This window comes from Martes martes, assembly GCF_963455335.1.
Source record: "Martes martes genome assembly, chromosome: 8".
NCBI lineage: Eukaryota > Metazoa > Chordata > Mammalia > Carnivora > Mustelidae > Martes > Martes martes.
In genome coordinates this window covers 51753659-51766124 of record NC_137895.1, presented here as the reverse complement: position 1 = coordinate 51766124, position 12466 = coordinate 51753659, and the positions used below count along the sequence as shown (strand labels likewise).

At 37.7% G+C, this 12466-nt stretch overlaps 1 protein-coding gene across 3 annotated transcripts in view; it reads left to right on the top strand.

The window, feature by feature from the left end:
- XPOT (exportin for tRNA) overlaps positions 1-12466 on the top strand; it is a 45352-nt gene that overhangs the window by 24143 nt on the left and 8743 nt on the right. For all 3 annotated transcript variants that reach the window (XM_080809932.1, XM_080809934.1, XM_080809933.1), the window contains 8 exons: positions 10-104; positions 673-742; positions 2682-2920; positions 4275-4560; positions 5675-5864; positions 10086-10202; positions 10385-10500; positions 11185-11232. In XM_080809932.1, coding sequence (XP_080666058.1) covers positions 10-104; positions 673-742; positions 2682-2920; positions 4275-4560; positions 5675-5864; positions 10086-10202; positions 10385-10500; positions 11185-11232 — 1161 coding nt within the window. The remainder of the gene's footprint in view (positions 1-9; positions 105-672; positions 743-2681; positions 2921-4274; positions 4561-5674; positions 5865-10085; positions 10203-10384; positions 10501-11184; positions 11233-12466) is intronic.

Below are 12466 nucleotides of genomic sequence, written 5' to 3'. Positions count from 1 at the left end.
TTTCTTTAGATGGCTTTCTTAGATCATAGGGGTCTGCGGCATTCTAGTGCAAAAGTACGGAGCAGAACTGCTTACCTGTTTTCCAGATTTGTCAAATCTCTGAAGTAAGTACTAAACGTCAGCTGTTATGTTTACTTTTGTTTTTAAGATTGTTAAATAAGACCTATATGTTATTTTCTAAAAGCCTATGATAGATTTGGTTTTTTGTTTTGTTTTGTTTTTTCAGTCAGGTTTACTTTCTTGGTATCCTAATGTTATGACTTCTTTTACTTTTCATTAGCCATGTTCATCACTGTGAAATGATTTGTTTGCATACTTCTATATATAACACCTATCATCATTAATGACATTATTTATTTAACTAACAGTTTTATTGCTGTGGATTACTTTCTGGTTTATTTGAAATCCTAAGTAATATATTTCCTAGAAATAAATGTTTTGACCTTTCTGTTTTGTGGTGTTTTTTACTAGTACAATTTTCTTGGTATGAAAACTACTTATTCTTAGACTTATAAGGATGTAATTCTTAAAAATCCTAACTTGTCTTAATGATAACATCTGACTAGCTTAGAATTGAACTTTTTTTTAGTTCCATCCTCTTTAAAAGGAAATTTGGTATTTTGAGCACACTGGTTTATGTAATTGTGATTTTCCTTTTTTGCCTTTATTCAGTAAACAAATGAATCCTTTCATTGAGGATATTCTGAATAGAATACAAGATTTACTAGAGCTTTCTCCACCTGTAAGTATCTATCTTTCCAAATTACAGATTTTCCCCAAGTATCATTGATGCCACACCTGCCTTTAGCCTTTAATGCTAATGCCTTGTAAACAGTTTTCTTAATGGGGGGTGATGGCAAAGATGAGGGGTTGTGTTAGTTCTCTTAGTTCCCTCATCAGAGTTGAGGGATTAGTTAGTTCTCTTTACCACGATTCTGTTGATATTGGCAAACAAAGCATAGTAATAGAATTAATAAAAATGGGGGGGCGCCTGGGTGGCACAGTCAATTAGGCGTCCAACACCTGGTGTTTTTTGGTTTTTCTTTTTTAAGATTTTATTTATTTACTTGACAGAGATCACAGGCAAAGAGGCAGGCAGAGAGAGGGGAGGAAAGCAGGCTCCATGCTGAGCAGAGAGCCCCATGTGGGGCTCAATCCCAGGACCCTGAGATCATGACCTGAGCTGAAGGTAAAGGCTTAACCCACTGAGCCACCCAGGTGCCCCAACACTTAGTTTTTGCTTGGGTCATGATCTCAGGTTTATGGATTCAAGCCCCCTCACCACCACCATCAGTTGGGTTTTTCACTCAGCACAGAGTTTGCTTGAGTTTCTCTCTCCCTCTCCCTCTGTTCCCCCTGCCAATAAATAAATAAATCTTAAAAAAAGAAAATAACAATGGGAAGGAGCTGACTGATAAATTTGGCTGAGTGAGATAAGGTCTGCCCTCTGTTAAATGCTGAAGTATTTTATGGAGAAGGAAAAATTCAATTTCTAAATTATTTCCTACTTAGTATAAGATCATATTAGCCATTCTAAGTGACTGCCAGGCTAAGTGATTAGCCTGCTAAGTGAATGCATTAGATTGAGTTTTGGGGGGTAGCTTAAGGCTTTGGGTAAAATTTAAATGCTGGTCGATATTTTGGTATTCATTTCACAAGAAATATTTAAGTTGAGCTACTTTGTAATTATGTTTTGACTTCTACATGTTTTTGTATACTGACATTGACTCTTTTTTTTTTCATTTTGATAAAAGTTTCTATTGGAGCAGCCACTTGAGAAATGTTAAACATAAAAATACTTTTATTTGGGGTGCCTGTGTGGCTCAGTCATTAAGTGTCAGCCTTCAGCTCAGGTCATGATCCCAGGGTCCTGGGTTCGAGCCCCACATTAGGCTCCCTGCTTGGCGGCAAGCCAGCTTCTCCCTCTCCCACTCCCCCTGCTTTTGTTCTCTCTCTCGCTGTGTCTCTTTCTGTCAAATAAGTAAAATCTTTAAAAAAAAACAAAAACTTTTATTCTTATAAATAAATATCAGTATTTAGGGTATAGTGATTACATAATTAAACTGCATGAAAGATTACTAATGAATTTTATGGTTAAATTATCTTTGCATATTACAGAACCCTATATATTAAAGTACTTCATTTGATTAATGCCTATTTTCTGTGGCAGTTCACACTGACTTGTAAGACTTAGGCATTCAGAAAGTCCTCAGGCACCTGGGTGGCTCAGTCCCTTAAGCATCTGACTCTTGATGTCAGCTCAGATCTTGATCACAGGGTTGTGAGTTCAAGCCCTGTGTTGGGCTCCGTGCTGGGCATGGAGCCTACTTTTAAAAAAATTCCTGTTAGCCATATTATCTTATCAATGTTAGAAGTTTTTCATGTTTTTTATACCAGTCATATAAACAGCTTGTACTATACCTGTAATCTCTTTTTAGTATATAAAAAGACTTCATTCAAATTGTGTTTACTGGATGTTGTCTGCTTAATAGGGTTTTAAGTATAAATTTTTAAACTACCTTATATAGCTCCTTTATCTTTGTTTTCTCAACTGCTACAGCAGTAATAGTCCTAGTGGTACTTAAATGCTTTAGCTGCTTTGATAGAGGGACTTACTGTGCTTAAATGAGAGGGACTGAATGAACAATGATAAACACCAATAGGACTGAATTTCTTTCTAGGAGAATGGTTACCAGTCTTTGTTGAGCAGCGATGATCAACTGTTTATTTATGAGACAGCTGGAGTGCTGATTGTTAATAGTGAATATCCAGCTGAACGGAAACAAGCCTTAATGAGAAATCTGTTGACCCCACTGATGGAGAAGTTTAAAATTCTGTTAGAAAAATTGATGCTGGCACAAGATGAAGAAAGACAGGCATCACTAGCAGACTGTCTGAACCATGCTGTTGGATTTGCCAGGTGAGTGTGATTATAATTAGCATTGTAAATTGAGTGTCTCTACACACAAAGAACCATTTACATGGATCTGTTAGAATTGGGCATACACACCCATATTTCAAAGACCAAATTGTGGAGAGAATTATCTAAACCTTTCTTCTCTAAATCCAGTGAATTAGAAGATTTAGCTGAAGAAGGGAATAGATCATATAACATTCTGCATTTCTGGTTTGACAACTGTCTGAAGCATTAACTCCTCTGACTTCTTTAGAATAAACTGTTAGTGTGTTTGGGGGGATTAGCTGAAGAGTTTTTTGTTTTTGTTTTTCAGAAGAATATTTGTCAGAGAGCACAAGCAGCAGGGAGCGGCAGGCAGAGGGAGAAGCATGCTGTCTGCTGAGCAAGGACCCCGATGTAGGGCTCGATCCCAGGACCCTGGGATCATGGCCTGAGCCAAAGGCAGACAGATGCTTAACTGACTGAGCCGCTCAGGTGTCCCTGGCTTGAGAGTTTATAGAACAGTAACATACTGGGACATCTTGGATCAGTCTTGGTACTGATAATCTTTTTTTTTTTTTTTTTTTTAAGATTATTTATTTATTTATTTGGCAGACAGAGATCACAAGTAGGCAGAGAGAGAAGAAGGGAAGCAGGCTCCCTGCCAAGCAGAGAGCCTGATGCAGGGCTTGATCCCAGGACCGTGGGATCATGACCTGAGCCGAAAGCAGAGGCTTTAACCCACTGAGCTACCCAGGCGCCCCAGTATTGATAATGTTGAGGCTTCTTTTTAGCTCTCTCATTTTGTCCTGAAGACTACCCAAGCTGCCTCTTCTTTCTCTTGGCCCATATATTTTATTGGCAAACAATAACAATATGAAAGTTGTAGTGATTGCTATTTAGAAGCTGCACAGAGAAATTGTTCTAGAGAGTACTTCAGTGCAAAAGCTAATGTTAGGTTTTATAAATAACTTGATTCTAAAGATTGTTTACTAAATTTAAATCAGGAGTTTGTAGATTGTCTAGTACAGCCTAGTCATTGCAGTGGATTTTTTTTTTCCTTTTTTCTACGTACTTTATCAGTAGGATTTTAGTAAAACATTTAGGTGGGTTCTCATTAGAAGGCTTATATCAATTACCTCTCATTCATTTAATTTGAACCCATTTATTTGAATTAATTTCTGGAATGGCAACTGGAAGCAATAATAGTACAAATAGCCATATTAGTTAAAGATGGAAGCAGTCGTGACATAGAATGTAAACAATTGGCTTCTAAGTTTTGTCAAATGTGTAATTAGCTGTGCATTATTTTTCATTACTCCATAAAACTTTTATTAAAGCAAAAAGTTAAAACTAGTTGCCTGATTTGCTTGTGTAGCCGAACCAGCAAAGCTTTCAGCAACAAGCAGACTGTGAAACAGTGTGGCTGTTCCGAAGTTTATCTGGACTGTTTACAGACATTCTTGCCAGCTCTCAGTTGTCCCTTGCAAAAGGATATTCTCAGAAGTGGAGTTCGTACTTTCCTTCATCGCATGATTATTTGCCTAGAGGAAGAAGTTCTTCCATTCATCCCATCTGCCTCAGAACACATGCTCAAAGATTGTGAAGCAAAAGACCTCCAGGAGTTCATTCCTCTTATCAACCAGATTACAGCCAAATTTAAGGTACCACAGACCTCTTAGAGCCCAGAGAATCTCCTGACTTACAAATCAGATACATTGATCTTTAGATACATTTTGTTTTGTTTTGTTTTTTAATAGAAGTCACTTGAGGGCATAGACCATAAATATTGTTGTCATCTCCAGTGACTCACACACTACCTGACACATAGGCCATGCTTAATGGATGTTTTAATAAAAACAAACCTGATCTGCTCTGTGCAGAAGAAACAATCTGCTATTTTAGAAAAGCAAATGAAAATGCCATTGAGTACTAAAATGTCTAGAGGTAAATAAAAACTTGCACCTTGGGTGCCCAAGCAGAAGTTTGAAGTTAATTCAGTGTGCTAAAGTCAGTTTTATTGTACAAGGAAATGTAAACCAAATATAAGCTGGCAAATAAAAATGGCTAACATGTAGTGCTTTCTGTTCAAAATCTGTTCTAAGCCTTTTTTTGGTACATTAATTCATTTGATCCTCCAAATAGCCCTAGAGAGAACCATTGTATTTTATAGATGAAGAAACTGAGACACAGAAGTTAAGCAATTTGCATCAAGGCACGTAAAGCCTTGAGAGCCCAGTCTTATAAATTCTGCATGTAATTTAGCAATAGAATTCATTTCTTGATAATTCATGGCAATATTCAGTTGTGAAATATATCTGAATCCCTGTTTTGGGGTTTTTGGGTTTTTTTTTTTTTGAGATTTTATTTATTTGACAGATAGCGAGAAAGCGAACACAAGGCGGGGAGAGGGAGAAGCAGGCTTCCTGCTGAGCAGGGAACCTCATGAGGCGCTCGATCCCAGGACCCTAGGGTCAGGACCTGAGCCAAAGGCAGATGCTTAATGACTGAGCCACCCAGGCGCCCCTGAATCCTTATTATTTTAACCTGATTCTTAACTGTAGGAAATGAGTTGAACTAACAGTTTTGAAGATTTAAATAATGTATATGCTTAACACAGATTTTTGTCCTAATATTGATATTTGCCAACAGAATTATGTAAATACATATCCTAAATAGAAACTCTGCATAAAGGCTTTATGTAAAATGTGTTTTTCTAAGTTTTGTATTAATATTTTTCACATTTCTGAAATAGTAATTTTTGGTTTTTATCTTCAGATACAGGTATCTCCATTTTTACAGCAAATGTTCATGCCTCTACTTCATGCAATTTTTGAGGTATTGCTCCGACCAGCAGAAGAAAATGACCAGTCTGCTGCTTTAGAGAAGCAAATGTTGCGAAGGAGTTACTTTGCTTTCCTGCAAACAGTCACAGGCAGTGGAATGAGCGAAGTCATAGCAAATCAAGGTGGGACGCTGAGATTATCTGCTTGAGGCCTTGTTGCTGTTGTACATTAGTATGAGCAAGAGCTAGTTGAAGTAAATACCAAACTTTTAAAGTGGTTGTGTGTTTGACCCTGGGGTGACAGTTCATTATTATCAAGGTGGGAATGAATTTCATGTAGAGGACCTTAAAAATAATTTGTATTCAGTTCCCTTTTTCCTAGGGCAGTATTTTTTAATTGATTCCTTAGTGGCATAAATAGCATGGTGGCAGCTTGTGAGCATTGACCTGACAGTTGAATCTTACTGGCCAGTTTGCCATTTTGAAATTAAAAGTAAATGGGACTAGCTCTGTGCAGTGGCAGTATTGTAGCCAATGAGGTTTATATGAGGTGCGATTGTTGCTAATTGAAAAATAAATGGGACTGTATTGAGCAACATAGAGAATTTTGCTATGTAAGAAATCCAGAGGGCAATATAACAGGGGACTAGTTACTTTTCAGTGTTTTATGCTTAAAATTTAAGATCCAGGTTAGTAAAAATTGAGGGATCTTATCAATTCTGTAAATGGTTTTGTCTTGTTACACTATATGAAGTGAGAACTTCTACAAACCCAGCATTACCTTGATTCCAAAACCAAAGACCCCACTGAAAAGGAGAATTTGATGAACATGGAGATCCTGATGAACATGGATGCAGAAGTTCTCAATAAAATACTAGTAAATTGAACCCAACAGTATTTTTAAAGAATTATTCACCACGATCAAGTAGTATTTCTTCCTAGGCTGCAGGGGTGTTTCAATATTTGTAAGTCATGATACATGATAATAATAAAAGAATGGATAGGAACTATATGATCCTGTCAATAGATGCAGAGAAAGCATCTGACAAAATACAGCATCTTTTCCTGAAAAAAATCCTCAGCAAGGGGCACCTGGCTGGCTCAGATGGTTGGGCATCTGCCTTCAGCTTGGGTCATAATCTGATCCTGGGATCAAGCCCCATGTCAGGCTCCCAGCTCAGCAGGAATCTGCTTCTCCCTCTGTCTGTCTCCCTGCTTGTACTCTCTCAAATAAATAAATAAAATCTTTTTTTTTAAAGGATTTTTATTTATTTTATTTTGAGGGACAGTGGGAGACAGCATGAGAGGGGGAAAAGGTCAGAGGGAGAAGCAGACTCCACGTGGAGCTGGGAGCCCATTGCGGGACCTGATCCTGGGACTCCAGAATCATGACCAAGCCGAAGTCAGTCGCTTAACCAACTGAGCCACCCAGGTGCCCTGAATAAATAAAATCTTTAAAAACAAAACAAAACCTTCAACAAAGTAGGAATAAAGGTAACATACCTCAACATCATAAGGCCATGTATGAAAGATGCACAGCTAATATCATCCTTGGTGGTGAAAAACAGAGCCTTTCCCCCATGGTCAGGAACAAGACAGGGATATCCACTCTCACCACATTTAACATAGTCCTGGAAGTCTTAGCCTCAGCAATCATATGACCAAAAAAAATAAATAAATAAAAGGCATGCAGATTGGGAAGGAAGAACTCAAATTTACACTATTTGCAGACAACATGATACTCTGTGTAGAAAACCCAAAAGACTCCACCAAATAATTACTGGAATTTATATAGGAATTCAGCGAAGTCACAGGATATAAAACCAATGTGTAGAAATCTGTTGCATTTCTATACACCAATACAAAGCAGCAGAAAAATAAATCAAGGAATCAATCCCATTTGTAATTGCATCAAAAGCATAGGATACCTAGGAATAAACTAACTAAAGAAGTAAAAGATCTATACTCTGAAAACTATAAAACACTTATGAAAGAAATTGAAGAGGACACAAAGAAATGGAAAAGCATTCCATGCTCATGAATTGGAAGACAAACACTGTTAAAATGTCTATATTGCTCAAAGCAATCTACACATTTAATGCAATCTCCATCAAAATACCACCAGTATTTTCTACAGAGTTAGAAAAAACAATCCTAAAATTTATATGGAACCACAGAAGACCTTGAATAGCCGAAGCAATTCTGAAACAGAAAAATCCGGATGGAGGTATAAGGATTCCAGATTTTAAGCTATATTACAAAACTGCAGTCATCCAGATAGTACAGTCCTGGCATTAAAACAGACACCTAGATCAATGGAACAGAATAGAAACCCCAGAAATGAACCCATAACTATACGGTCAACTGGTGTTTGACAAAGCAGGAAAGAATATCCAATGGAAAAAAGACAGTCTCTCCAACAAACGGTGTTGGGAAAACCAGACAGCCACATGCAGAAGAAAGAAACTGGACCACTTTCCTATATCATACACAAAAATAAATTCAAAATGGATAAAAGACCCAAATATGAGATGGGAAACCATCCAAATCCTAGAGGAGAACAAAGGCAGAAACCTCTTTAACCTCAGCCGTAGCCACTCCTTACGAGACACATCATCACAGGCAAGGAAACAAAAGGATCTTCATCAAGATAAAAAGCTTCTGCACAGCAAAAGGAAATAGTCGACAAAACCAAAAGACAACTGACAGAGTAGGAGAAGATATTAGCAAATGTTTTATCGGATAAAGGGATAGTATTCAAAATCTATAAAGAACTTATCAAGCTCAACACCCAGAACAAATAACCCAGTTAAGAAGTGGGCAGAAGACGGGGCGCCTGGGTGGCTCAGTGGGTTAAAGCCTCTGCCTTCGGCTCAGGTCATGATCCCAGGGTCCTGGGATCAAGTCCCACATCGGGCTCTCTGCTCGGCGGCGAGCCTGCTTCCCTTCCTCTCTCTCTGCCTGCCTCTCTGCCTACCTGTGATCTCTGTCTGTCAAATTAAATAAAATCTTTAAAAAAAAAAAAAAAGATTTAAAAAAAATTAAAAAAAGAAGTGGGCAGAAGACATGAAGAGACACTGTTCTAAAAATGACATCAAGATGGCTAACAGACACATGAAAAGCTGCCCAACATCTCTCATCATCAGGGAAATGCAAATCAAAAGCAGATGAGATACCATCTCACACCTGTCAGGATGGCTAAAATTAACCCAAGAAACACCAGATGTTGGCAAGTATGTGGAGAAAAGGAAGCACTCTTGCACTATTAGTGGGAATGTTAACGTGCAGCCATTCTGGAGAAGAGTATGGAAGTTCCTCAACAAGTTAAAAATAGAACTACCCTATGACCCAACGATTTCATTACTAGGTATTTACCCAGAGGATACAGAAATACAGATTTTGAAGGGTGTTTATAGCACTGGATGTTTATAGCATCATTAATAACAGTAGCCAAACTATGGAAAGAGCCCAAATGTCCATGGACTGATGAAGGGATAAAGATGTGGCAGATAAATACAGTGGAATATTAGCTATCAAAAAATGAAATCTTGCTCTTTGCACCAACATAGGTGGGAGCTAGAGTGTGTTATGCCAAGTGAAGTCAGTCAGAAAAAGACAAATACTGTATGATCTTACTCTTGTGGAATTTAAGAAAGAAAACATGAACATATGGGAATGGGGAAAAGAAAGGAGAGAGCAAAACAAGCTATAAAAGACTCAACTATAGATTACAAACAAGGTTGATGGAGGGAGGTGGGTGGGGATGGGTTACATGGGAGATGGGTATTAAGGAAGGTATTATGAGCGCTCAGTGTTGTATGTATGTATGTGTGTTGATGAATCACTGTATTCTACTCCAGAAACCAGTATTGCACTGTGTTAACCACCTAAAATGTAAATATTAAAAAATTTAAAAATAAAAATAAAAGGTAATTAAATTATCCAAAAATAAAAATTAAAAGAAACAATGAGGGCTGCCTGGGTGGCTCAGTCAGTTAAGCTTCTATGATCCTAGAGTCCCGGGGTTGAGCCCCCTGTTGGGCTCCCTACTCAGAAGGGAGTCTGCTTCTCCCTCTGCCCTGCCCCTGCTCCATTTCTCTCTCTCTCAAATAAATAAATAAAATCTTTTACAAGAAAAGAAACAACAGAGTGCTTCAGGTTGCCTTTCTAGGTTCTTTTTAAAATTAAGCTTAGGGCACCTGGGTATCTCAGTCAGTCCATTAAGTGTCAGACTCTTGGTTTCAGCTCAGGTCATGATGGCAGGGTTGTGGGATGGATCCCCATGTCAGGTTCCCTGCTCAGTGGGGAGTCTACTAGAAGATTCTTCCTCTAACCTCACTTGTTCTCTCTCTCTGTCTCTCAAATAAATTTTAAGATTAAACTCAATTTTTTATTTCTCTTCAGGTGCAGAGAATGTAGAACGAGTGCTGGTGACTGTTATCCAAGGAGCAGTTGAATATCCAGATCCAATTGCACAGAAAACCTGTTTTATCATCCTCTCCAAGTTGGTAGAACTCTGGGGTAAGAGGATTTAAAAAAATAAAAAAACAAAAAACTTCATTCCACAACCTGTTTCTTAAGACCCTTAGAGATGAAATGGAACCCTGGCTCTAACATAGACAGGAGCTGGGAGTTAACTGTCCCCAGTGATAACTAATTGACTTTCTTTTTATACAAGATGAAAATTTGAATTCTCTTGACAGGAGGTAAAGATGGACCAGTGGGATTTGCTGATTTTGTTTATAAGCACATTGTCCCCGCATGTTTCCTAGCACCTTTAAAACAAACCTTTGACCTGGCAGATGCACAAACAGTGTTGGTAAGCACCTAGGAATCTTTGTTTACCTTGTGTACATCTTGTATATTCTAACTCACAATTTCTTTAATGCCAGGCTGACTATATTAGTCTCATTGCCATTATTTTTAATTAATTTCAAATTAGGATTCATTTTTAAAAGGTTGATATTTTCTCAACCTTTTGTATATTCTTACTGAATCCTGATACTAAAGTTTCATATGTAAAATCCAGCTCCTTCAATTTTAACAGCCTCCAACTCCTCTTTTTCTAGAACCTTGAAAGTGTACATGATGTAAGCACTTACTAAAACTTGATTGAGTTATTAGTTTTCTATTACTTTCATTCTAAACCTTGTGCACAATGGTTTTTTCCTAACCATTAAGAGTAACTTTCTTTTGCTTGGACAGTAGTTTCCCTAGATCTCATTTTCAGAATGCTGATGTCAGGCAGAATCCATTCCTCGTTTCCCCAAAACCTAATAAAACCTAGATTTTATGATTTGATACACTGTGCATTAAGACAGCATTTTTTAGTTTTTTTCCTTTTCCTATCCAACCCACTTATTCCATATGCTTGTCACTTTCCTTCCTCTGTCCCTTGTTTGGGAGTAATTGTTAATGAGCAGTGTCCAGGGAAATAAAGAGACAAGTGGGATCAGTAACCAAAAATGAAGTGTATTAAAATACTCACACTTGTTTTTCATAGGCTTTATCTGAGTGTGCGGTGACATTGAAAACAATTCATCTCAAACGGGTAAGCCTTGCGTTGTGTGCCCCTTTGTTTTCATCATACATGGACATTTGTTATGGTTTTAATTGTGTTTGACTTGTCTCGTTACTGTATCTTTTGTAAAAGTTGATTTAGTTCTTTTTTGAAGGTGAGGAAGAGGTTGAATAAAAGTAACAGTACCTATTACTATCCTTTATGTTTTAGGTAACAAGAAGTTTAAAATGTATGTTTGTTTTGGTTTGACAAATAATGTGAAAAATTGTAAAAAGATCCACGTTTCATGACTTAGTTGGCTTTTCACAGCCAGATTTCTCCAAATTCTTAAGTATTATAAATGGTTAGAGTTCTTCACTACTTCAGAATGTTTTGTTCTCCTTGTCAGTCTAATTGTTTGTAAAATTTTAAGTGATTCCGGGCTAAATCCAGTTGGTGACTTGTTTACCTGGTACAATATATTTTAGTAACATGAATTGATTGTGAACATTTAAAAATCAGGTACTGAGGTGCCCAGCTGGCTCACTCAGTGGAGCATGCATCTCCTGATTTCAGGATTGTGAGTTTGAGCCTCCTGTTGGGCATGGAGGCTACTTAAAAAAATAATAAAATTTTAAAAATAAAAATCATATACTTCTTTTAAAAAGAATAATTCCTGTCTCCAACCTTCTCAAAGCCAGGATGCCAACAAAGGACTGGCATTCCCACAGAGCAGCTTCCCCCAACCCTTCAAAAGAGTATTCACCAGTCTCCACGCAGTCCACTCCCTCATTTGAACTTGAGTTTTTGATTCTGATAAAGATTTGGAGGGTTTTCATTTCTGCAGTAATTTCTCTAGGCCTGCTGTATGCTAGAGTGAAGAGTATGTGGGGACTGGGTGCGGGGCAGGTGTAGCAGGGGAGCTGTATAAAGATGAATTAAGTTTAAAAGTCCCCCAATATTTTTAGGACTTAGACTCAGGGGACACAATATGTAAATAACTCAGTGGGTTAAGTACTTGAATAGAAATAAATTAATACATCTATATTAAATGTAATATTGTGAGACTAAAGATGAGCAAGTAATTTGGCTCTGATGGCAATATGAGAAAGCCATAGGATAGAAGTAGTCTTGGTTTCGTTTGGTTTTTTTTTTTTTTGGTTTTTTTTTTTTTTAAAGATTTTATTTATTTATCAGAGAGAGAGAGAGAGTGAGCACAGGCAGACAGAGTGGCAGAGGGAGAAGCAGGCTCCCTGCAGAGCAAGGAGCCCGACGTGGGACTGGA